This window comes from Mobula birostris, chromosome 6 (assembly GCF_030028105.1).
Source record: "Mobula birostris isolate sMobBir1 chromosome 6, sMobBir1.hap1, whole genome shotgun sequence".
NCBI lineage: Eukaryota > Metazoa > Chordata > Chondrichthyes > Myliobatiformes > Myliobatidae > Mobula > Mobula birostris.
In genome coordinates, this window is record NC_092375.1 from 137,424,840 (window position 1) to 137,451,547 (window position 26,708).

The 26,708-nt window shown below is 41.2% G+C and overlaps 1 protein-coding gene across 1 annotated transcript; it reads right to left on the bottom strand.

Moving 5' to 3' along the window:
• LOC140198726 (uncharacterized) lies at nt 1-26,708 on the bottom strand. The gene is made up of 5 exons (XM_072259741.1): nt 26,479-26,708; nt 24,513-25,075; nt 18,356-18,434; nt 9,522-9,620; nt 1-3,590 (listed from the first exon to the last, which is right to left on the bottom strand). The coding sequence occupies exons 1-5, from the start codon at nt 26,706-26,708 to the stop codon at nt 2,996-2,998; spliced, it is 1,566 nt and encodes a 521-aa protein (XP_072115842.1). The 3' UTR covers nt 1-2,995.

Sequence of the window (26,708 nt, forward strand, 5' to 3'; positions counted from 1 at the left end):
TAGTAGATAGAAAGCAGCTTCTTTATTTGACAAAACAAGGTACAGCAGGTATATGGAGACCCCTTTGGTGGAAAGGTCTGCTGGCCCAGTGTGGGGCTCAATATTTATTTGCTAAACACAAAGGGCAATTCATATTTACAAAGTATAGACAATGCTTTCTTTTGAAGCTACAAACAAAACTTCACACCTTCTGATTACATTCATCCCATCAGCACCAGCAGCGTCTGGACTGGTATTCCAGTATTCACAGCTTTAGGAAATGCATTGTTACAAATGGACTGGGATTCTGGTATTCACAGCTTTTAGGAAATTCGTTGTCAAGCAACAGAAGACTAGTGGCTGAAGCCAATTACTAGGTATTAATGACCTAAACCCAAACATTACTCTTAACAGTTCACAGGTTCCTTTCTGGTTTCCTACTGTAGCAAGGTGGTTGATGTTCTCCTTTTCACATCTGAGCCCTATACTTGATGTACATACTGTATGCTGATCTTAGATTCAAGTGCTGTGGCAGAGATGGTAATCCAACCAAGATGTGTCCTGTGCTACTGTACACTTATGTGGATCCAAACTTTGGCTAGATGATCAAAGCTATGTCTGACATAGTCCTTGGATATCTTGTCAATAGGTATTACCTCCACTCTAGCCACACATCAGTTCCAGAGTGGAGTGGAGCTCCTCTGAGCTCCTTTGTTGGTCGAGGTTGATATGGAGAACAAGTTACTGCCCATATAGCATATGAAGCTAAAGGAGTGGCAGAGACCGATAAAGTTGGGCCCCCGTGGCATTGTTGGGAGGTGGAAGTTGGCAGTCAGCGTTGAACTCAACTTAAGACTGCCTTAGGGACTTTAGCTCTAGTCTTTTTCTTTGAGTTTAATTCCAAAGTCATCTTTGGTATAGCTGCAAGGCAGTGGGAGTTTTTCTTCTCCTAGATTGGTTGCCAAACATAGTCCATCTACCCAAAGCAACTGGTTTTTAGGCACCAGTAACCTCTATTTGCCTCCATCTGACAGTAGAAACAGTTCTACCATGCCTAGTAGCTAAGTCACACATGAAATCAAGAGCTGGACAGTTATCAAAGGCCATTTGAGACAAAGGAGCAGCATTTAATGGGTATTTGGAGCTTATACCCACCTCCATGCCCATCTGTAGCAATCTTAAGGAACCTGGTACTATGCAAGAATTGAACTTGAGCTTCACGATCACCATTATTGCCACTTGAATTTCAACTCCTCCTTCAATTTATGTTTCCAGCACAATACTCTTGATATCTCTACTGTGCCATCTTTACACTGAGATTTGAAATGTAAATTTAGGCCTAGATTCAAAACTACTTCATTTCCACTAAAGTATTACATTGGGGCAGCTTGTAGAGCTGCTGCTGCACAGCTTCAGCAACTTAGATTTGATCCTAACTTTGGGCACTTTGCACGTGAAGTTTGCATTTTTCTGTTGACCATATGATTTCCTCTAGAACCGGGGTTCTCAACCTTTCTTTATGCCATCGACCAATACCATTAAGCAAGGGGTCCGTGGACTCCAGATTGGTCCTAACTTCCAATGGTTGGAAGGTTAACCGGCCACTATAAATTGCCCCAGTGAATGAGTGAGTGGTAGATTCTGGGGAGAGTTGATAGGGATGTGGGAGACAATAGGTTAGAGTAGCACTGGTGTAAATGGGTGCTTGACTGTTGGACTAGGTTGCTGAAGGGCCCATTTCCATGTTGTTTCTGTGACCCCAAAGCTTAACAGTCATCATATCCATTCTACATAATAAATTCTGCCATTCATCTGCACAAATTGTACATTGTCTGCTTCCTTCTCTATTTGCTGTCCTATCCAGTGTTATTCCATTCACTCAAGCCTTGCTGAATTTATAGCTCAAAGTACTCCTTGATAGATTTCAGCACATATCCACCTAAATTTTCACACTATCCCTTGATCATTCTGCCAACAATGGTCCAACTGAACTTTCATTCCTTGATTACCAACATATTTTTATTAGTGTCTTCCCTTTAACTCAACCAGTGGATTTTTAACTTAATTGTTACTTCACCACACCCCCACTGGCCAAGAAATGGGAATGCAATTTTACAGCAGATTGGAGAATGAATTGAAATTGGTTGTGATGACATAGGTACCATTTTTAATCCTAGGCTTCACATCAATGGATATCAAGTCTAACCTCATTTAGAAGTAATTAAAACTGTTTTATTTGTTTTCCTGTCATGGGATGGCTGTATAAATATGCTGTACTGTATCTGCTCTATGATATGCTGTGCTGCTTTGTTAAATAAGAATAAATAATAATAAAAATTTGAATAATAAAACATTGAACAAATCAAAAATTTCAGATTTACAGATTGCCCCCCTTTGTATCGGGGTAAACCTGACAGCTGTCTCTTCATACTGGGATAGTATTAAGCTGATGCTAAATTAGAACTTAAATAACAAACCTCACTAAATCCCCTTTATACTATTTAAGTTACAATATCCATTTACCAAAATACGCATTTAATGCCATTCTGCTCACTACAAGACAATGCAAGTTGGTATATAAAATGTTGAAAAAAATCATAAACACCATCTGCTACAGCTCAAAGTAATAGCACCTACCTTAGTGATTACAGCTGTAAAGTTTTCAGCAAGCCAAAAAAAAAAAGGATCCATTCTAGAGAAAGTCGTTCTACATTGCTTCCAGTTGCATTAAGAACACACAGGCTTTGAGATGAAGTTTCCAATATCTGTGTACATTTCCTACAGTGTTGAGCTGGTCAACGCTTGATGCTTATTTAATTAAGAGACTGCCATTGGAATTCACAGCCTTTAGCATTTATTTTAAATAAAGTGTATAGATTAAACACTGCTGTTTAATGCAACAGATCAAATTCAGGAGAAAAAAATTAAAATTGACAATGCAAAGAGAAAATCCAATAGCTGTAAATGTGAACAGCACTGTACTGAATTTCCTTAAGGCAAGTTTCAAAAGGGCAGGTCATGTCTCTTTAATCACACTGCCCGGTAAGATTTGATGTTGAGCCTTTAACTTCGCAATCATAGATGTAAACCCTCCGGGTTTTACCCAACCAAAAGAACTGTTAAGAGGAACTGTGGAACTTTCATTTGGTGCTTCCTCCCATGATCTAGGACCATGATATTGGGAATGTAAATGGTTTTCAGTGCAAAATAAAGTTGAAGTTGAAAAGGCAGATGTTTCAGGTTCACATAAATCAGGTGCAGGCTTATCTTGCCTGAAACAGGTGCTATTCTCATAAAGCACCGACTTACTGTCAGAGCTGCAAAACCCACTTTCGATGGTGTTCAAATCATCCGAAAAATCATCGCTGTCTCTCTTGAGCCTTGTTTCTCTGTTCAGGACAGCTGAGGCTAGCTTCCTTTTTACAGAGCCGACCTCCAATTCAAATCCAGAGTCTTCATTTTTTGAGAGTACATTAGCAGATGGAGGAGCTTCAGGAAGCATGTAGACAAAGAGATTTTTCTTCCTGGATCTCTTTCTTATCTTTTGAGGTGGTTTCTTTCCACTCTCATGAAGAAATTTGTCAACTTTTCCCTTACAGGACCGTAGATTCCTGAGATTAAAGTAATATATCTTAATTTATTTTCCTCATTTCCATCTCAAAAAAAGGATGCAGCCGAGAAATCACTGGGAGTTTTGTATTAAATGGCAGGAAGCATTAGTTTGATAACATATTTACTTAATCTTTCTTACAACCTAAACTAAGGTAGCTTGCCTTCATCTTCTCACACCCAAGGAGTCCCATACTTAGATAACCCGAGAAAAGCTAAACTCCCATTTCAGCTGGAGGCCCCTCAGCATTCAGCCGTCCAAAATCACATTGTATATTCTAGGCAGAGGTGGACTTTTAAATGCAGAAATTACATCATACGGTGACGCAATAGGGGACCAGCTTCACTTAATTTGGCCACATTCTGACTGGAAACAGAGGTCGGTCTTGACAGTTAATTCCAGTAATTATCGATTCATACCTTCTTTTCCAATTCCATATCCTTAAATATGTTTAGTTATCAAATCCATTCAAAAATAAATACATCCAGCAGTTTCCAATTGTAGAGTTCAAAATTGTTAGACGCTATTACACACCTAACTTCACTTCTGAAGGGTCTATTTTTCTCTCTTGACCTAGACTCAAAAGCCAGCAGGGAAAAAAAATAATCTCTTATCCCTTTAACTTCCTAGGGATGCATTTCCAATTTCTCTCAATTTTGCCCTTAGTTTCTCTGCCTGTCAACATGCCTCAATTGCATTCCTTTCAAGGAACATCCCACTTTTCTGGCTGCCCAGAACAGGTCTGATCAGAGTTTTTATGTACAGATTTTGATGAAAACTACAAGGAGGCAAAAACTATGAGATAACATTCCACTAGTTTTTGAATTTATGTATTTCTATGATACCCTAATGTAATGTGCAGGGAGCTCAAGTTTCTGGAATTGCACAAGCTTGTAAATTATAACTAATACACCATATCCGAAGCGGATGACCTCAGATTTACCATTTGAAGTGCATTTACCACAATCTTACCCTTTTGCTTCATTGTCTCCAATTCAACAGTCCGTTTGTTTCCCATTATCAATTGGCAAGATCCAATAAAGAGATAATAGGTATAAGCAGAGTGACCATAGTGAGAGTGGGGAGTTGAGAGTTTGGCGAGGAGAGGCATGGGCCATATGTATACATTTTTTCATTATTTGTTCTGTCTTTTTATGCACATTTAGAGCAATGGAGATGCTAGACAGGATAGTGGAATGCTCCTCTCTTGAACATTGTTGGGCTGGGGAGTGGAGGGGAGGTGCGGTAGGGGGTTGAATGACCTAGTCACAGCAGTCAGGTCTCTGGCACCGAGTCTGGCTCTGTGGTTCAGAAGGGAAGGGGGAGGGGGAAAAGAGGTAAGCTGTAGTGATAGTGGATTTCTTTGTAGGAGAAAGGAAGTTATGTGGATGAGAACGAGTTTCCTGGATGGTATGTTGCCTTCTAGGTGCCAGGGTCAGAGACATCTAGGATCCAGTCCACTGCATTCTTAATCGGGAGGGTGAGCAGCCCGAGGCCGTGGTCTGTGTCAGTACCAATAACATGGGGTAGGATGGCTGAAGAGGTCTTCAAATTTCTGGATCATTGGGCTCTCTTCCAGGGAAGGTGGGATCTGTACAGAAAGGATGGTTGCACCTGAACTACACCTCCGCTCCATCCACCAAAAGCAGAACTTCCTGGTGGCCAAACATTGTAATGCCCATTCCAACACGTTGGTCTATGATTGCCACTTGTATCAGGAGGAGGCTACTCTCAGTGTGGAGGAGCAACACCTTATATTCCATCTGGGTAGCCGCCAACCTGATCGCATGAATATCAATTTCTCCTTGCAGTAAAAAAAAATCCCATTCCCTCCCCCTCCCCTCTACTATTCCTCATTTTAGTCCCTTGCCTCTTCTCACCTGCCCATCACCTCCCCCTGAGTATTCTACTTCCTCGTCCTCCTCCTATGGTTCAATCTCTTCTCCTATCAGATTCCTTTCTCTCCAGACCCTCAACTTTCCTTCCCACTTGGCTTCACCTATAACCTTCTAGCTACTCTCCTTCCCCTTCCTGCACTTTTTTTTATTCTACCATCTTCTGGCTTCCGTTCTAGTCTTGAAGGGCCTTGGCCTGAAACATCAAACATTTATTCATTTCCATAGCAGCTGCCTGACTTGCTGAGTTCCTCCAGCATTTTTGTACATGCTGGAGGGAAACTATTATCATAGTGGTACGGTTTGCTACTGCTGCACTGGGGGTGGGGGGGGGGGGCCGGGGTGTTGTTAAACTAGAGTTGCAGGGAGAGGTGGGAACCTAGCACTAGAATAGACAGTGCAGTGGTTGTAGAGATAGTGTTAAACCTACAAAGTCAGGAATCAAAGGCGTGGTGGGACTAATATTTTGAGCTGTATATATTTCAATGCAAAGAACTGTAGGAAAGGTAGATGAGCTTAGGGCATGGATCAACACGTGGAATTACAACATTGTACCTATTAGTGAGACTTAGTTGCAGGAGTGACAGGACTGGCAGCTCAATTTTTCAGGGTTCTGTTGTTTTAGATGTAATAGAGCAAGAGGGACTAAAGGGGCAGGTGGCATTACTAGTCAGGGAAAGTATCATGGGAGTGCTCAGACTGGACAGACTGGAGAGTTTGTCTAGTGAAGCTAAATGGATAGATCTGAAGAATAAATGAGGTATGAACACGTTAGTAGGATTATATTATAGACCACCCAAAAGTCCACAGGATTTAGAGGAGTAAACCTGTACAGAGATCAAAGACTGTTGAAAGAAACACAAGGTTGTGATAGTAGATGATTTTAACTTTCCACATATTGGCTGGGACTCCCATACTGTAAAAAGAACTGGATGGCAAAGAGTTCGTCAAGTGTTCAAGAAAGTTTCCTTAATCAGTACATACAGGTCCCAACTAAGAGAGTGCAATATTAGAGGTCCTATTGGAGAATGATACAGGGGCGGGTGACAAAAGTTTGTGAAAGGGAACTCTTTGCATCTAGTGATCATAATGCTATTTATTTCGATGTAATTGTGAATATCCCTGCAACTGGCCAAAGTGCTGCATGCTTGAGTGCCTGATGGAGGGCCGCGTTGCTTTTTTCCTGGTGGTGGTGGAGGGGTCGTTGCCTTGCTACTGCTTATGTGTGGGAGGGGGAGTTGGGGAGGGGGGAGAGGTTTGGGGTTCTAACGTTTAACTGTCATTCATTCTTTGGGGCACTCTGTTCTCGTGGATGTTTGCAAAGAAAAAGAATTTCAGGATGTATATTGTGTACATTTTTCTGACATTAAATGTACATATTGAACCTGCCCATTCACCTGCTCCCTCACCTCCATTCAGGGTCCCAAACAGTCCTTCCAGATTAGGCAACACTTCACCTGTGAAACTGCTGGGGCCATCTACTGTATCAGGTGCTCCTGCATGCAACCTCCTCTACATTAAAGAGGCACATTGTAAATTGGGGGACTGCTTCATAGAGGAGCTCCTCTCCATCCGCCAAAAATGGAACATCCTGGTTCCCAGTTTAATTCTGATTCCCATTCTTGTTCTGACATGTCTGCCCATGTCCTCCTCTAGTGCCATGATGAGGGTACCCTTTAAGTGAAGGAGCAACACCTTATATTTCGTCCGGGTAGCCTCCAACCTGATGGCATGAATATAGATTTCTCCTTCTGGTTAAAAAAAATCCCCTCTCCCTCCCCTCTTCTATTCCCCACTCTGGGCTCTAACCTCTTCACAAATGCCCATCAACTTCCTCTGGTTCTCCTCCTCCTCCCCTTTTTCCTATGGTTCACTCTCCTTTCCTATAAGGTTCCTTCCAGTCTAGCCCTTTACCTTTCCTACCCATTTGACTTCACCTATCACCTTTTAGCTATCCTTCTTCACCTCCCCCCATCCTTTTATTCTGGCAGTTCCCCTTTCCTTTCCAGTCCTGAAGGAGGATCTCGGCACCATACGTTGACTATTTGTTATTTCTATAGAAGCTGCCTGACCTGCTGAGTTCCTCCAGCATTTTGTGTGTGTTGCTTTAGATTTCCAGCATTTGCAGAATTTCTCATGTTTATAATTATGGAAAAGGATAGGTCTGGTCCTCGGATTGAGATTCTAAATTAGAGAAAGACCAATTTTAAATAGTATCAGCAAGGACCCAGCAAGCGTGGATTGGGACAGATTGTTTTCTGGCAAAGGTGCACTTTGTAAGTGGAAGGCCTTCAAAAGTGAAATTTCGAGTGTACAGAGTTTGGATGTTTCTGTCAGAATAAAGCAACAACAGGTTTAGAGAACCTTGGGTTTCAAGAGATATTGAGGCCCCGGTTAAGCAAAAGGAGATGCGTACCAGGTTTAGGCAGGTAGAAACAATTGAGGTACTTGAGTATAAGAAATACAAGGAAAGAAAGAAGGAAATGGGAAGGCTAAAAGGCGGCATGAGGTTGCTTTAGCAGATAAGGTGAAGGAGAATCCCAAGGGCTTCTACATATATTACGAGCAAAAGGATAGAAGGGACAAAATTGATTCTCTTGAAGATCAGAAAGATCTAATGGGGCCAGAATTGGGGAGATCTTAAATAGATTTTTTGCATCTGTATTCACTTGGGAGATAGGCAATGCAGCAGAGAGGTTATGGACCCTATACAGATTACAGAGGTAGTGGTGTTTGCTGTCTTGAGGAAAATTAGGGTGGATAAATCCCCAGCGCCTGACAAGGTGCTCCCTTGGACCCCATGGGAGGCTAGTGCAGAAACTGCAGTGGTCCTAGCAGAGATTATTTAAAAAAATCGTTAGGCAAGGATGAGGTGCTGGAGGATAGTTAATTTTCTTCTGTTGTTTAAGAAAGACCCTAAAAATAAATCAGGAATTATAGGCCAATGAACCTGACATCAGTAGTGGGAAGGTTATTAGAAAATATTCCAAGGGACATAAGTATTTGGATAGACAGGGTTTGATTAGGAATAGTCAGTGTGGCTTTGTGCATGGTAGGTTGTGTCTAACCAATCTTACAAAGTCTTTTGAGGAAGTTATCAGGAAAGTTGACGAAGGCAAGGCAATGGTAGGCCTTGGACTTAAGCATTTGGCAATGTCCAAATTTTCCAGGTTTCAATGGTTGAAGGATTCCAGTTCAGTCTGAAGGCGAACAGAGATGTGATTTTACTTTTGTCTGTGTGCAAGATTGCTCAAATAGGAAAGAGAATTAAGAAATGCACATGTCCATTGAGGGTTGTCAAAATAGTTGATGGAGAGCAGCTTTCAAGAAGAATTAAATTTTGAACAGTGTAGAATACAAATCAGTTAAAGTCAAAGTGCAATAAGTTCTTGACAAAATGCATCTTGGATACTGAAAAAGACAGGTCACAGACAACAAATGGAGGCATTATAGCAATAGAGACAATAGAAATAAGAGCCAAGGTTAATTGATGTCACAAATGAGAACCATGGGGACAAGATGGTAGAAACCTTAATATTGCTGAAAAGTAACTGTCCAAAAAGGCAATATTGTCAAAATTTAAGACAGCTTGATTAAGCTAAATTCTAATTTAGGAGAGTACCACAGGATAACAGATCAAAAATCAGAGAAAAAATGTATTTTAAGTAGATATTAGGAATAATCAATAAATTAAGTTTTAAAGAACAGTGTAAGAAAAAACTTTCAGTTCATCACTTTACTGATACTGAACAGTCTACCTCAACTATAACCATTTTTCAATCCACAATCAGGAGAGATTAGGTTATTTAAAATATTTGATCTTGAATGTCATTGTATTGATACATGGACACCAGTTCTTCATTGAACGATACGCTTCCAAATCCAATAATAGCTTCACTGGAAAAATAGACCCCAGTGTAATTCTACAAAATGCACTGAGTACTGCTTTTAGAGGAGTGAATCTGGTAACAAAATACTTTATCAGGGAAAAAAAAGCCTAAAACTCATCTTTTGGAGGAACAGACACACAATTTTACCTGTGTAGAAACACATGCGGCCTGGAACACTGGGGAACCCATTTTGCTGTTTCTTTCGCCTGGGCAGGCTTTCCCAGTGATTGCAGGTGCTTTATCTCCCTGTAATTAGAATCACAACCAAAATTAGAAGACGCAACAATTTAAACTCAATTTAAATGAAGGCAGAATATCCTGGAGATCCTCTGGTCAGTCTGTATCAGGAGAGAGCAAGTTAACATTTCAGGTTGACAATATTTCATCAGGATAATTCTGCAGATGCTGGAAATCTTGAGCAATACACAAAATGCTGGAGGAACCCAGCAAGTCAGGAATAAACTGTCCCCTCCATAGGTGCTGAGTTTTCTCACAAACACGAGGAAATCTGCAGATGCTGGAATTTCAAGCAACACACAAAAGTTGCTAGTGAACGCAGCAGGCCAGGCAGCATCTCTAGCAAGAGGTACAGTCGACGTTTTGGGCCGAGACCCTTTGTTAGTCCTGACGAAAGGTCTCAGCCCAAAACGTCGACTGTACCTCTTCCTAGAGATGCTGCCTGGCCTCGCATTCACCAGCAACTTTTATGTGTGTTGCTGAGTTTTCTGTAGGCTTTATCAGGACAACTTGGTTTAAGTGGCAGGGAAGATAGGGAAGATTGCTGGGTGTTGAAAACAAATGAGATGTAAATGATAGAATAAAAGTGAGAAAATGAAGTGATCCAGACACAGTTGGTGCCAGGTGTATGCTTTGCAAATCATCTCTTCATTCCACGAAGCTGACCCTGGACTCTAGTTGCCAGTCACTTCATTTCTTCATCCCACTATGATCTCTGTTTTTGGCCTCTTGTTGTTCCAATGAAGTCACAAAGAACTAAGGAACTGCTTTCCACCTTCCATCCAGCCATGTTACTGACCTCAAAACTTAATTCTGAATTCAGGTATCTCATAAAACCAGCCATTCTAGTTTCCATCAGAACTGGCTATTCCTTATACAAAGTACTCAGCTTGCAAGTTTTCCTCCATAGAAGTTGGCTAGAAATACACAGCAGGTCATGCATTGTCCTTCATTTCAACACCAACACAGTGTGTCATCTGGTTTCCTCCAGATAATTGCAAATACTCTGTTCACCTCACCATCTGATTTGCCACTTAAAGCAGGTTTGTAACATTTCTTAGTCCGAATGAAAGCATAATAATTTGCAACATTATCTGTTTGTCTCCACCTTGGTTCAGTCCCTTCCCACCTAAATCCATGACACTTTACATGCTCTCGATCTCAACAACTTTCAATTCTCTGGCTCTGATCACCTCATTTTCACCAAGGCTGCTCAATCCCTATACAGTTCGATTCCCCAAAGGTCTTAAAGCTCTCCACTTTGTTCTCTGCAACAGACCTGACCAGTTCTCATTCCTCACCACACTCCATCCGCTGGAACTAGTCCTCACACTCAATTATTTCTCTTTTGATTCCTCCCACTTTCCCCATCTCAAGGTGCAACTTGGGCACACACATGGTCCCCAGCCTTGCCTGCCTTTTTGTTTGTTGCATGGAACCATCCATGTATCAAGCCTTTCTGCTCCCCAAATCTTTTTGCGCTACACTGACACTGCATTGGTACTGCTTCATACACCATTAGTGGGTGAATGAGTCATCTTTGGGATACTGCAAGTCTGTGTCTTTATTGATGCTTTGCTGCACACTTGAGTGCTTGGCGGGGGGGCACCAATGCTTTTTTTTTTGCTGGTTGCGGGGGGGGGGAGAATGCTGCTTTGCTGCTGCTTACGCGTGGGAGGAGAAAGCTGGTGAGGGGCTTTGGGGTTCTAACGTTTATCTGTCACTCATTCTTTGGGGCACTCCTCTGTTTTCGTGGATGGTTGCAAAGAAAAAGAATTTCAGGTTGTATATTATATACATTTCTGACATTAAATGTACCTTTGAAACCAATGCTGAGCTCATCAATTTCACCAACTTGCCTCCAACTTCCAACCTGCCCTTAAATTCACTTGGTACATTTCTGACACCTCTCTCCCCTTTCTGAATCTGTCTTCACCTCTGGAGATAAACTCAATACATATATCTTTAATAAGGCTACCAACTCCCATGGCTACCTTGACCCTACCTCTTCCCAACCTGTCTCCTGCAAAAAAAGCCATTCCCTTTTCTCAGTTCCTTCATCTGCATTCTTAGGATGAGGCATTTCTATTCAGAACATCACAATGTCCTCCTCTTTCAAAGAGATGGGGTTTCCCTTCCTCCACTGTTGATGCTGCCATCCATTTCTCCATTCCCTGGAGAACCACCTCGCCCCATCTTTTTGCCACCTCAACAGGGATGGGGTTCCTCTTGTCCTTACCTACCAACTCGAGCCAGCTTATCATTCACCACCTTCAATGGAACCCTACCACCAAAAACACTTTTACCTCTCTACCTGCAACCCCCCACCCCCCCAACAGGAATTGCTACTGCCATGATTCCCTCGTCTATTCATCCCTCACGGAACTTATCTCTGAAAGCAGAAGTGCTACACCTGCCCATTCACCTCCTTCCCCACCTCAGCTGAGGACCCTATAGTCCTTCCAAGTGAGGTAACACTTCACCTACAAATCTGATGGAGTCATCTGGTGCTCTCACTACAATCTCCCCAACATTGGTGAGGCCCAACATAGGCTGGGGAAAATCACTATGTCCAGCACCTTCACCTCATCCACAAAAAGCAAGATCTGCCAGTGGTCAACCATTTTAATTCCAATTCCCATACCAACTTGTTGATCCATGGCCTCCTCTTCCTCTATGATAGGGCCACTCAGGCCGGAAGAGCAACACCTCATATTCCCTATGGCTAGCCTTCAACTTGATGGCATGAACGATTCCCCAGCCCCCTTCCCTCTTCTTCAATACCCAACTCTGGTCCCCCTCTTTTCCTCACCTGCCTATCACCTCCCCTCCCCCCCCCCAGTGTCCCAGCTCTTTCCCTTTCTCCAATGGTCCAACCTCCTCTCAGATTTCTCCTTCTCCAACCCTTAAACCTTTTCCACCTATCCCTTCCCAGCATATTTCAAAACCCCACCCACCTAGCTTCACCATCACCTTTTAGCTGGTACTCCTACCCCTCCCCCCCACCTTCTCATTCTGGCTTGTTCCCTCTTTCTTTCCAGCCTTGGCCTGAAACATCAACTGCTTATTCATTTCCATAGATGCTGCCTGGCTTGCTAAGTTTCTCCAGCATCTCGTTTGTGTTGAACTGTTTGTCTCTTCTTAAATGCTGAAAATTGAGTATTTGACTTTATATCAGATTACCATCACTTTTCGCTTCTAAAATACAGCAAAGTTGGGTTGTCACTGCTGACATGGAAATAACAACTCAACTAAACAAACTGATGAAAGGAGCAACTGCAAATAGAGATTTGTTCCCTTTTGGAATACAGGTTCCCAACCTGCAGTCTACCATCCCTTCGGTTAATGGCATGGGTCCATGGCATAAGAAAGGCTGGGAACCCGTTTCAGAAGGTAACTGATGGAACGAAAAAGATAGATTTTTAGAAGGACTCCAACAATTTCTGACCTATTGTTTCCTTCAGAATTAATTGTAAGACTATTAAGAAAAGGCCATGAAGCCCAAACTCCATTCATTTTTGAAAGTTAAATTGAACCTGAAGATGGGTAACAGGCTGTAAGGTTTCACTGCTAATGTAATGGGCTCTCTGTAAGGTTTCACTTGAAGGTAATGGTTGCTCTGTAGCAGCAATGTTTGGGTTATGACTAGAGATAACAGGGGCTTTGGAATGTGTGTTATCCAATGAGAGGCATGTTGTTTTTTCTTGTGGGTCTAGGAGCAGGGATTTCACAGTCTTTTGTCAGTGAGAGATGAAGAAAGATGACGCGAGTGGAAAGAGTTGGTAGACTGCCAGACGAAATGGACTCAGAGCGAGGATCCGACAGTCAGCAACGCTCAGAGGAGGTCGATGGGGAACAAACGGACGAATCCATGAGCTCCAACGTGCACGTTAGACTGTTTCATTAAAATGGGCCCTTTTTCTTTATTTTCTTTCCTAATCCTATAGTCAGATTAAGATTTATAGAGTTCAATCGTTAAATTGCATAAGGTGTACTGTCTGATACTTTGCGTTCGGGTTTGTAACCGGACAACACATCCCGCAGCATCTACACAAACGAGATTTCTCAGTTTGGCTGGATCAGAGGCTGCCTTCCCTAGACAAATGCATGGTGGCCGAACCTAGGGTTATGTATGTTTGAGTGAGAGACCATATTCTTAAGGATGTCAGAACAAAGCAATTATTTTATCATGTAGTGGGGCAAGGGGGTATGGTAGACAAAAACAGGACATGGTAGGAAAAAGAATAAAAAGCATAGACGACAGTGATAATCAAGGATTCAACCAAAAAAACAAAAACAACAAAAGGCCTCCTTGGTAATAAGATTTTTTTCTTCACTGGTAAAACTCCATGCTGGCAATGAGTATTAATCCTGCAGGAACCACATTTTCTTTAAAGAATGCTGCACATACCTTTTTAAAAACCAGTGTGTGTGTGTATATGGTACAGACTGATACCATTTGTTTATGAGATTCACTTAACAGCAATGAATAAATTAGATGAATATCAAAGTATTAGTCATTGTATTTTGCTTTGATTCCTAGTGTGCAGTCTTGTTGAACCAGAGTTTATAAGGGCTAGTGTGAGAAGGTGGCAGTAGGTAGCCACCTCTGTAGAAAAAGTTGCCAAAAACAATAATCGTCATGGATGGAGAAATGAATAAACAGATTAAAGACAGATGGAAGGCCATAATTGCCCATGTCATATGACATGGCACATAATGATGATAAGGGCAAGAAATTGCTGGAGGAACTTAGTGGGACAGGCAGCATCTGCAGAGGGAAATGGGTAGTCGATGTTTAGGTCAAGACTGGAAGAGTAGAGGGGAGATAGCCAGTATAAGGAGGCAAGTGGAAGGGATGAGCAGAGTTAGCAAACAACAGATGGAATCAGATGAGGAAGGGCAAATGTTACTCCAACAATTTGTGTTTTTCTTCCTAAACTCTAGATTCCAGCACTTTCAGTCTCTTGTGTCTCCAATACATTGTATGTTGCTTCTGTACACAACAGTCAAGGTGCTGAAGGAACTCAGCAAGTCATACGGTATTTATGGAGGGGTATAAACAATTAATGTTTCAGAGCAAGATCCTTCACCAGGCCTGGAAAGAAAGGAGAAAGAAGCCAGAATAAGATGGGGGACGAAGAGTACAAGCTGACAGTTGAGACCAAGTCTCTTTTTGGGGGGGGGGGGGGGGGGGAGGGAGATGAAGTAAACAGTTGGGAGGTGACAGGTGGAACAGGTAAGGGGCTGAAGTTTGGCACCATTTGAAAAAATCTTGGGTAGTTTAAATTAGAGATAATTTGATTTTATATTACAGTAAAATGACTTTTGTACAATTCAGGAAGTTGAGAATACAATTATTTCTCCATGAGATGGAAGGATGACATGGTATTGGATCACCACTATTTGAAGTTCAGTTACAGCATGACAACTCAGCCATCTATAATTGCAATATAGAATGAGCTTTGTACCATATCATATCAAATTAGGCCCATTCTGACAAAGGGTAACTAGACATGTATCCACTGATGGAAGACCTGTTGCTCCCAGATAGGTTTCTTCTCCAAATTAGTGCCTGGAATCACAGGCTTGACTTGTTGCATCCCAGTCATATGTAGCTGACAGAAAATAATCCGGGATTAAAAATTGTAGGAAATAAAACTGAAGTGCTTGCTTTGCAAGCTGGCATGGACACAAATAGTCTCCTCTCCTGTGTTGTAAAAATTTTGATCTATACTAGATCGCCATTAAAGCAAAGTATTGTGGTTGAACGCTGAAATAAAAACAAAGTGGTGGTCAAACTGCAGACAGAGCGACATTAACCTTTCAACAAATTTAGCTTAAATATATATTAATTACATTTCTAATATTGCTGCCATGTCTTTTACAAACACTTGTCTACTGTAACTTCAAACTACACAGGCCCTCTATTTTGGTTAACACATGATTTACAGAAATTTCAAGCTGTTCCAACAGCAGTTAACCACAATTTTAAAAAAATCTCTGATCTGATAACACCAGGTTGACCATAGGAATAACCTGTAAAAATTGATAATCAGGTCAATGTGTGAATAGGAAAAGATAGTGTGAAACTAGATAGAAAATTGCAGGTGTTACAAAATACAGCATAGTAAGACTAACCTAGTCAGGTGAGACTAGGTTTGTCCACATCCAGTGGAAAGAGAGCAAAGTCCTCAGACTTAACAATATTAAAAATGTACTATTTTTGGAATTCAATATACAGCACAACTTTAGATAGTTTTCCAAAAGGATTCGTTATCTTATAACTAAGAATAGACACTTGGCATAAGAGTTTTAAATTATTTAAAATTTTACAACTTATCTACCAAGTTTCTTAACATCCAGTATCCTATGATCCTGATTTCTTTTTAACCCAACTTTCTATTCTATCCAATGCCTTAATCTTTTGCTTGCGATTTCTGGATGTATCCGTTCCCTTATCTTCCAATCAAACTTTTTGTTTAAAACTATCAAGCCGACTAGATAGTCATAATATTACTGTAGAGCAGGGGTGGCCAACCTTTTACATTCCATGCATCAATTTTTTTCCACGCACAAGTTCAGATGCACCATACCACTCTTGTACTCCCACAATTCTTGTAAAAATATGTTAATATAGAACTCGTGCGTGAAAAAGTTGACACATGGAATGTAAAAGGTTGGCCACCCCTGCTCTAGAGCATGACCCAAAAAGAATAACTCCCTGTTCTCAAATCCCAATTCTAGTGCCCTGCGATTCAAAACTTATCCTATGCATCACTCCTTTCAGCAACAGATTTGCACTTTTGATCTGTTTCTCTCCTTAGCACCTATATATTAAAACCCTCATGCTCTGTCTGTCTGTTTGTGACCTCCAATTAGCACAAACAGTGCATTACAGCAGCACTTTTTTTGGCTAAATCCAATTAAAATGCGCTAACTTACAGAATGCAGGCAAAGTTCAGGGTTATTTATTTATATAAAATTGCTCATTCGCCAAAATCAACAGGCTCACTTTCACCTGAGAGCCGATCCGCCATCATGGAAATCAGGACGCGACAGCCGACGCATGTGCACGGCCAGACTCAGCAGCGACACCTACCGGAACAAAAGGGTAGGGCAGCTCTATTTCGAGGGGTCACATTCTGCTAATCACCATCAGCATGTGCAGGACTGGGACAGATCTAACTGCCACCCATCAATAAGAGATAAATTAAATCTTATTGTAATGACGTACTTCGAGACATCCATAAAACCCTTTGCTGCAGTCAAACGACAGCGGTGACTAAATCACTTCCATTTAGGAGAGCCCCAACCACATCAAGAATAATCAGCACCCTTTGATGTTACTGCTTCATATCTTCTATCCAGCATTAGGGTAAAAAACGGTCAGCCTAATTATGCCGCGTGGAAAGGGAAGGAGGACACTAAGGTCAAGAGACAACGCCAAACGTCGTCGGGAAGCGGCAAGGAGAGGGAGAGAACAAGAATCGGATGAGGCCAGGGCCGCACGACTCCAGGATCAAAAAGTCAGGACAGAAAAAGATGAGAAGAGGCATGCATGTCTCCAAGATCAGAGACAAACAACAAACAGAAGAAGAGGTGAAGAGACAGGGGATGAAAGGGCTGCACGTCTGCAGAATGACAAAAAACAGGCACAGGAGAGAGGAAGAGACAAAGGAGCTGAGAAATGCACGTCTCCAGGATCAGAGACAAAGAACAAACAGCAGAAGAGATGAAGAGATGGGAGATGAAAGGACTGCAAGTCTCCAGAATGACGAGAGGCACAAGGGTGGCAGATAAAATAGAAATGATACTGTAGCGATATGCTATACACAGAGCTAGAAGTAACGAAGTAAGTTGCACTCGAGACTAGTTTATTCAAACTTCGCGGCACTGGCTTTTACGCAGTTCCGTTCCTGCCCTCTCTGGGCAGAAATGACGTCAGAGGTGCATTACAAGAGTTTCTTCCCGAGCGCGGGCTCTCTCCCCTTGCTGATGAAGGAGGCAGCCCAGCGCCATTTTGGGGTTGGCCTCTCCGCCGACCCGCGCGCCATTTTGCGAGCCGGTTCACCTGCGTAGAAAGTGGGTTGCCACAATACCATCAAAAGTGTCCTACGTTAAACGAGGAGGAGCTATATTTGCTTTGCTACACGTTGTTCTTCTTTAATAAACCGAGGTTTTCTACTTCAGTTTCTAAAGCAAAGCGATACCAATAGCATTCAGGAAAATCTTATGTTCACTCCAGTCACATCAGACTGCACTACCCTTCTCTCAAAGGGTGCCCCAACGGGTCACCCTGTTGTCTAGTTTTGTATGAAACTCAGGTAACAATCCAGAGATTAAGTACAAGGTTTTTTTTCAAAGCTTTAAAAACCATGTGGATGGAGACAGAAACAAACATAAAAGAAACTTGCAACACACATGAAAGTTGCTGGTGAACACAGCAGGCCAGGCAACATCTATAGGAAGAGATACAGTCGACGTTTCGGGTCGAGACCTTTCATCAGGACTACCTGAAAGAACTTGTTAAGAGAAACTTGTCCGTGGATGTGGCTGAACCTTTCAATTTCAAGGAATTTCTGCAGCACTTCATGTTTTGTTAATAGATTTTTTTTAAAAAAAAAATTCTTTCTTGTATTGTTTATTGCCTCTGCTCCAGATCAATTTAACAATTCTTGGGAATAGCTCAACTTAAAAAGTCAAAGACATTTTCCCAATAAATCAAAAACATGAATACTTGCCTTCTGTATTTACGCAGATTACCTCTCGGCAACAAAGGCTTTTTCAAGACCCATTGGTCACAGGATAATGAAGCAGGATCTGAAAGAGAAATCTATATGAAAATGGAGGTCACTGCAATTTGCAAAACCAAATTAAAGCTAGCAAGTTTTTTTGAGCTGCGCTCAGAATGCTCTTAGGATCTTGAAATCAATAGCAAGAAAAGTTAAACATCAATATCCAAGTACATGCAATGCACTAAGGAGTAGAATACATCATGATATTTTCCTTGTTGATACAGTACAAAGATTGTGTATGCAATGAGGCATAATAACACATTTTCACACTCAAAATACTAGAGGAACTCAGCGGGACAGACAGCATCTATGGAAAGGAATAAAGAGTCAATGTTTCCACAAAATGTTGACTGTTTATTCCTTTCCATAGATGCTTCCCGACTTGCTAAGTTCCTCCAGCATTTGGTGTACGTTACTCTGGACTTCCAGAATCTGCAGAAACCCCTGTGTGCATGTTATCACAGACATGTTCATTGAACCCCTCAAAAGAATAGTCCTTATTCCGTATATCTGCAAAACTAAAGGTATTCTTCTTTCTGCCACCCCAATGCACAATTTTTACACAACTCAAACCCTACCCCCTCCTCTGGAAAGCACCTGTTTTCCTATTTATCAGGACCTACTACCTACTCCTCAGTAAAGGCAAATATCCATAATGAAATTCACTACTGGCTCTACTACATCCAAGAATACAGAAGTTCAACTTATCAAAACCCCAAACCTAGCACTAAGTGTGTGGCCTACCAAGGTAAGATTCGCTTACCTTGCAGCAAAGATCCATGGTCTCCTGGTTTGGCAAAATGAACTAGTTGCAGCAGGCACCTCAAAGCACTAGGGAGACACTATTGCTATTGTAGCCCCTCGACTGTGGAACAGCATTCCCCTCCCTATCAGATCTGCCCTCTTCATTGACTCTTAAATCCAGGCTCAAAACTTACTTTTATTCACTGGCGTTTGAATCCCCCTGATGTGGCTGATTTTTGGCTTGTGCCTAGGCCCTTGTGTTGTTTCTTTTGTGCCTATAGGCTGTTTGCCTTGTCGGTTATGCCTGTGCTTCTTGTATTTTGCTCTGATCTGTACAGCACTTTGGTCAACGTGGGTTGTTTTCAAATGTGCTATATAAATAAATTTGACTTGACTATCACTTTAAAAAAAACAATCCTCAGATCTTTTGATGAATCAATATTTGCTCACTCTCCTTGGTTATCATTGGCATTAGGTTCCAATTACTCTCAGCTAATACAATTCTGGTTTTAACTTCAAAAGGCAAGTCACATCATTCATATATTTGATACCCAGACTCTTGAAGCAGTTATTCTATTCCATCAGTACAGGGGAAACAATTCAAAGATATTCTCAAATTCTCCATCAAAAAAGTAACACTTTTAGACTTGCTCTCAAGACATGAGCCCAGACTGATCAAAGGAGAAAAGACTCTGGGAAAGCAAGATAAACCTCAAAACACTTCATCAGAACACCACCACCTAATATTACTCAATCACACACTTGGCATATATCAAAGCCAGTCTAGGCCTTGGCAACTACTTCTGGACTGGAGTTGAAGCAGGTTATCCTTGACCCTGTGGAACGTTTGAGAGATAGCTATGAATAACCAACATGCATTTTTAAAAACAATTTGAAAGCAAGTTTTTAAAACTCAACTATAACTTTATGGGATTGCACCCATACACCACTTTTATGGCACTGGGTCACATATTTAGCTTAATAGCATCCATTTCTTGGCCAATTATAGGAAGCAAATATTTCAAAAATCATAAATTTAGTTTTCATTCAATTCTGAGTTCCAATTTAAAAAAAAAATTAACAGTAGAAGCAACTTTAATGTCAATAATTAATTTTGGTTAATCAGGCCCAATAAAAGAACTAGCATTGATTTATTTCTTACTCAATTTCCACACTTGTGATTCAATTTGTCCCTGCTTTTCATTAGGAAAAATGATTGTAGGAGGGTGCTTTGGGACAACCAACTAAATTGATATCAAACAATAAATCTCTGTCTTCACTGGGACATTTTAGTCTCCCACACCAGTACAAACACATTATAGCATACATTTATGATAAGGAAGAGCAAAGAAGAGAAGATCATATTTATTTCACAGCTGTAACACAATACCTAACAGAAGACAGAGCTGTTATTTTGTCATTTTAAAATGCTTTAGGTGTTTTTTTTTAAAAAAATGGCATGACTTTCAGGAGAGAGGACTAAAAAAAAGAAATCAGAGCTGAGAACCTAGGGACCTAGTGTCACAGTCAAATGCCAGAGTTGTGGAAAAAATATACAAGAGGCAGAGATCATTGCGCACTCCCCCCCCCCCCCCCAACTTACATAATAATCTTCCATCACTTTGAAAAGAAAATTGACACACACTGGTGTGGGCAATTCACAAGAAACAAATACACAGTTTATCAACTTCATTTTGGTGAAATTTGTGAAAAAACCCGTCCATTTAGAATGGAAGTCAGCATAATCACATTACTACAATAGACAATCATAAAAAATAAATTGAATCTTCAAATAACCTGTTCTGTGGAAACTTAATACCTATACACAAATTCTCAATTTCTAAATACTCTCATACAACTCCTGCTTATTTTGAGACCTTCCATTTGTTCATTGTTGGCAAAATCTCAGATGGACAAGAGGGCTTACAGAAGTGAGACATACCAGCTAGTTGAGTGGGGTTGTAGCAACAACCTTGCACTCAATGTCAGTAAGACCAAACAGCTGACTTCAGAACACGAACCAGTCCTCAGAGGGATCAGAAATGGAGTGAGCAATTTCAAATTTCTGGGTGTCAAGATCTGAGGATCTAATCTGGTCCCAACATATTGATGCAGCAATGAAGGAGCCAAACACGGTGGCTAAGCTTCATCAAGAGTTTGAGGAGATTTGGTTTGTCACCTAAAACACTCGAAAACTTCTACAGATGTGCCATGGAGAGCATTCTAACAGGTTGCTTCAATGTATGGTATGGCATTGGGGGAAGGGACTGCAGAGGATCAGAAGCTACAAAAAATTGTAAAATTAGTTAGCTCCATCTTGGGTCCTAGCCTCTGTAGTATCCAACACTGTTACTATCAGAAAGGATGTACAGAAGCCTGAAAGCACACAGGTCAGTGATTCAGGAACAGCTTCTTCCCCTCTGCCATCTGATTTCTGAATGGACATTGAACCCATGAACACTACCTCACTACTTTTTATTTTTGCTATTTTGCACTGCTTATTTTAACTATTTCATACACACTTAAAGTAACTCAGTTTTTTTCTCTTCATTTATTTATCATGCAGTTCATTGCACTGCTATGATAAAGTTAGCAAATTTCACGACAAATGCCAGTGATATTAAATTTGATTCTGATCTTCAAGGAGCAGTGCTTCAGAAAGGCTGCATCCATTATTAAGGACCCCCATACCCTGGACATGCCCTCTTCTCATAGTTACCATCAGGAAGGAAGTACAGCAGCCTGAAGGCACACAGTTAGTGATTCAGGAACAGTTTCTTCCCCTCTGCCATCTGATTCCTAAATGGACATTGAACCGATGAACATTACCTCACTTTTATTATTCCTCTTATTGAATTTCTGTTATTGATCTTACTGTAATTGATTTTCTTAATTTTTATATAATCATGTATTTCATTGTACTGCTGCCACTAAGTTAACAAATTTTATGCCGGTGATATTAAACCTGATTCTAATTTAGATTGTTGTGTCCCAGCTGTCTACATGATACACAAACCACAGCAGTAAAATATAACCACATAACAATTACAGCATGGAAACAGGCCATCTCGGCCCTTCTAGTCCGTGCCAAACTCTTACTCTCACCTAGTCCCACCGACCTGCACTCAGCCCATAACTCTCCATTCCTTTCCTGTCCATATAGCTATCCAATTTTACTTTAAATGACAAAACCTGCCTCAACCACTTCTGCTGGAAGCTCGTTCCACACAGCTACCACTCTCTGAGTAAAGAAGTTCCCCCTCATGTTACCCCTAAACTTTTGCCCTTTAACTCTCAACTCATGTTCTCTTAGAAACATAGAAAATAGGTGCAGGAGTAGGCCATTTGGCCCTTCGAGCCTGCACCGCCATTCAGTATGATCATGGCTGATCATCCAACTCAGAACCCTGTACCAGCCTTCCCTCCATACCCCCTGAACCCTTTAGCCACAAAGGCTACATCTAATTCCCTCTTAAATATAGCCAATGAACTGGCCTCAACTATTTCCTGTGGCAGAGAATTCCACAGATTCACCACTCTCTGTGTGAAGAAGTTTCTAATCTCGGTCCTAAAAGGTTTCCCCCTTATCTTCACACTGTGACCCCTCGTTCTGGACTTCCCCAACATTGGGAACAATCTTCCTGCATCTAGCCTGTCCAATCCCTTTAGGATTTTATACGTTTCAATAAGATCCCACCTCAATCTTCTAAATTCCAATGAGTATAAGCCTAGTCGATCCAGTCTTTCATCATATGAAAGTCCTGCCATCCCAGGAATCAATCTGGTGAACCTTCTTTGTACTCCCTCTATGGCAAGGATGTCTTTCCTCAGATTAGGGGACCAAAACTGCACACAATACTCCAGGTGTGGTCTCACCAAGGCCTTGTACAACTGCAGTAGTACCTCCCTGCTCCTGAACTCGAATCCTCTTGCTATGAATGCCAGCATACCATTCACCTTTTTCACCGCCTGCTGTACCTGCATGCCCACGTTCAATGACTGGTGTATAATGACATCCAGGTCTCGTTGCACCTCCCCTTTTCCTAATCGGCCACCATTCAGATAATAATCTGTTTTCCTGTTTTTGCCACCAAAGTGGATAAACTCACATTTATCCACATTAAGTTGCATCTGCCATGAATTTGCCCACTCACCTAACCTATCCAAGTCACCCTGCATCCTCTTAGCATCCTCCTCACAGCTAACACTGCCACCCAGCTTCGTGAATTCCACGAACTTGGAAATGCTGCATTTAATTCCCTCATCTAAGTCATTAATATATATTGTAAACAACTGGGGTCCCAGCACTGAGCCTTGCGGTACCCCACTAGTCACTGCCTGCCATTCTGAAAAGGTCCCGTTTATTCCCACTCTTTGCTTCCTGTCTGCCAACCAATTCTCTATCCACATCAATACCTTACCCCCAATACCGTGTGCTTTAAGTTTGCACACTAATCTCCTGTGTGGGACCTTGTCAAAAGCTCACTACTGCCTCTACTACTTCAAGAGGGTGACACCTCCTTATTAACCAAATTTTTTAAATCTCTGCAGAAAGCATCTAATCTGGTTGCATCATGACTAGGTATAGCAATTACTATGACTACAAGAAACTACAGAGTTGTGTTGAGCTGTGTCATGGAAACCAGCCTCTGCTCTACAAGTACTCATTACTTCTCACTGCCTCAGTAAAGCAGTCAGTATAATCAAAGGCCCTACCCATTGCAGACAATCCATCTTCTCCCCTACTTCATTGAGCTGAAGATAAAAGCTTAAAGCACAAAACAGCAGGCTCAAGGACAAGTTGTACTCTGCTGTTATACAACTATTGAATGGTTCCCTAGTACAAGATGTAAAGTTGAACTCATTCTTCCTCCTTATGATCTTGTTTAGCTATACTTTCCCTGCAGCTATTAAACTTTATTCTGCATTCTGTTACCATTTTACCTCAGTGCACTGTCATGATTTGATATGTATGAACTGAACACAAGTCTTCACTATGCCTCAGTACATGTGACAATAAACCAATTCTAGTACTATGTAAGATGTGCAGAAGTGAAGCAGATCAAAATAACATTAGAGATCAGATAAAGTGCTTGGACTTCAATGAAAAAGCAAAACTCTGACACATCATTATTGACACTTTTTCAGTCAATTCATTATTTTCTGTTTTAAAGCAGATTCATAACAAACTGACATTTATTGGATTAACGATCTAAACCTTCGTATTAGCAGCACAATAGCAAAACTACCTTCACTGTCATATATACTTTCATTGTATTTTGTGCAATCACTTTGTTAAAGAAGAAAGGAAGGATGGAAGTGCGAGAAAGGGAGAAGGGTTATGGTGTAATTATCCTACCATAAAGCTTCTTCTTGTTTGATCCATGTTGCTTTTTCCTGGGTTCCCTTTTATTTGCCATTTTCCAAAACATTTTCAAGCATTCTTCACAGGTAACTGTTTCTCTGTAATCTTCTCCAGAGCTAATGGAGATGGATTCATCATCATGCAAGGCTTCAGAAGTTTTTCCTTCATCATCAGGTGTGGGTCTTGAATTTGTGTGGAGAATTTGTGGCATTAAAGCAGAGAAGCCAGTTTCAGTGTTTGACTCTGCTTTATCCAAAAATGTGTCAAGTTTTACATTGTGAGTTTTAGCAGAGATTTTTTCAGTTTCAGTTGTGGTACTATAGATTCCAGCAATAGCCACATTACTGCTGCTGTCCTTCAGCATTACATGGTCAGAATGAATGGAAGGCTCTGTTTTATGGCTGTCTTTAGAAGGAAGTTTTTTGCTTATTTGGGGGAAATTCTGCAATGCTACAAATTTGCCCCAATCTTTATGTGTAGTAATGGAAGCACAGTATTTCTCCTTCAGTGTGACATTTTCAGCTACTTTCTCTTGGCTGCTAAGCAGAGACTTATACCTGTAACAAAAATAAATCACAACATAAATATACAAAGAAATCAAACTTTTAAACAAAAAAGCAGCATTGTGAATCGCTTCTGAACTGCTTCCAATGCTGGTATATTCTTTCTTAAAGGGAACTAAAACAGTCCAATAGTGATGTGGCCTCACCACAATGTACAAATGCAATACTTAACTATTTTCTAAACTCTGAGTTCTCTAACAATGCACCCTTTGCTTTCTAAAGCCCTTATCAGATGTAGCAAGTAATTATTTTATGGATAAGAAAATATAAGTCCCAAGTTTTGCAATTTTTCTGTTTAGACAAAATCCTGTCTTCAGATCCTTCCTACCAGTACATGACCACAGTTTCCTATGTTAAACTGAAATTTGACCATTTTCACCTGCGGACTCAACCTATCTGTACCCGATTGCAGTGTTCAAATATCCTCAAGCAGCGTGCCCTCCCACCTTTCATATTATCAGCAAATTTAGACACATCATTAATAAAATAATTGAATTCCTAGGACTAATCCTTAGGGCACATAGCTGGTTATTTAAATCTGTATGGTCTATTTTTTTGCTTTAATATTTTCTTTGACCACCTTTCTTGTTGAATTCTTCTTTCTGATTGGGATATAAAGCATAAAGAAACTTGCAAGAGTCACCAAAACCAACATTTACTTTGTAATTAAAAAAATGCTCCCTGGGAAATTAAGTCATATTGTAAATGAGAAACCAATGGCAGGCCTGCGATAATTACACTGTACCATTATTTACAGATGAACACGACAGCCAAGCAAATAGGATATCAACGACCAATTCTGCAAACTGAAATACGCTGTGAATGTAGACAAAGGAATAAAATAATTAACGTCTAAAGGAAAATATTTTTTGAACTCATCCAAATGAGATTGGAGTTTGGAGGTGGCAGAAGATTATTGCCTTCTATTTTTATACCGGTGAAGTTCTCTTTTGAAAAGAAAGTCGTGATGCTTCGTTTTGTCCTGCTTCCAGTATACTAAGTTGATTTTCACTCTGACTGCAGGACGATTTGAGTGCAGCACCGGTATATTCTATGGCACCGTGTTCAGACGAATGTTCCTAAAGCTCTGCTACCACTTAAACATAAAAAAAAGGAAAAATCAGATAAGCCTTGAGTTCAATATTTCTGATCCATTCGTCTATCCGGAGACAATGCCAAGGGTGGAGCATTATAACACAGCAGATATGCTCAGCTCATTTTTAATGCTTACTGCTTGCACTGACGTATTACAATAAAACATACAAAGATAACTCAAATTTCTCGTCACATAACCAGTAGGAACGCGGCTCAGGTCACCTACGTTCACACCACCCTGGAAATTACACGGTACGTTGCATCAAACAATGAACGGTACGCCAAAATTTTAAAATTCTTACAGTTCTTGAAAGGCGTTCTCAAACTCCGGCTGGCTCTGCTGCAAACGGCCAACGGCAGCGCCATGCCGCTTCTGCATCGTCCTTCGGATTTCGGCCGCCAACCGCCGGCCGTTCGGACAGCTCCTCGCGCACCGCGCCGAGCCCGAGCCATTCTCCCTGGCCGGACGCCCGCCCGGACCCGCTTCAAACTCGCGCGCCGGGCTCACCGATTGGACTAAACCGCTGTCCAT

What these genes read in the sequence shown, in the direction of transcription:
- LOC140198726 (XM_072259741.1), bottom strand. Translation starts at nt 26,708, where the DNA reads ATGGACAGCGGTTTAGTCCAATCGGTGAGCCCGGCGCGCGAGTTTGAA. An exon ending in AATCTGCGTAAATACAGAAG is followed by an intron (nt 9,621 to 18,355) that starts GCAAGTATTCAT and finishes TTCTAATTACAG; the next exon opens with GGAGATAAAGCACCTGCAAT. An exon ending in CCGCATGTGTTTCTACACAG is followed by an intron (nt 3,591 to 9,521) that starts GTAAAATTGTGT and finishes CTTTAATCTCAG; the next exon opens with GAATCTACGGTCCTGTAAGG.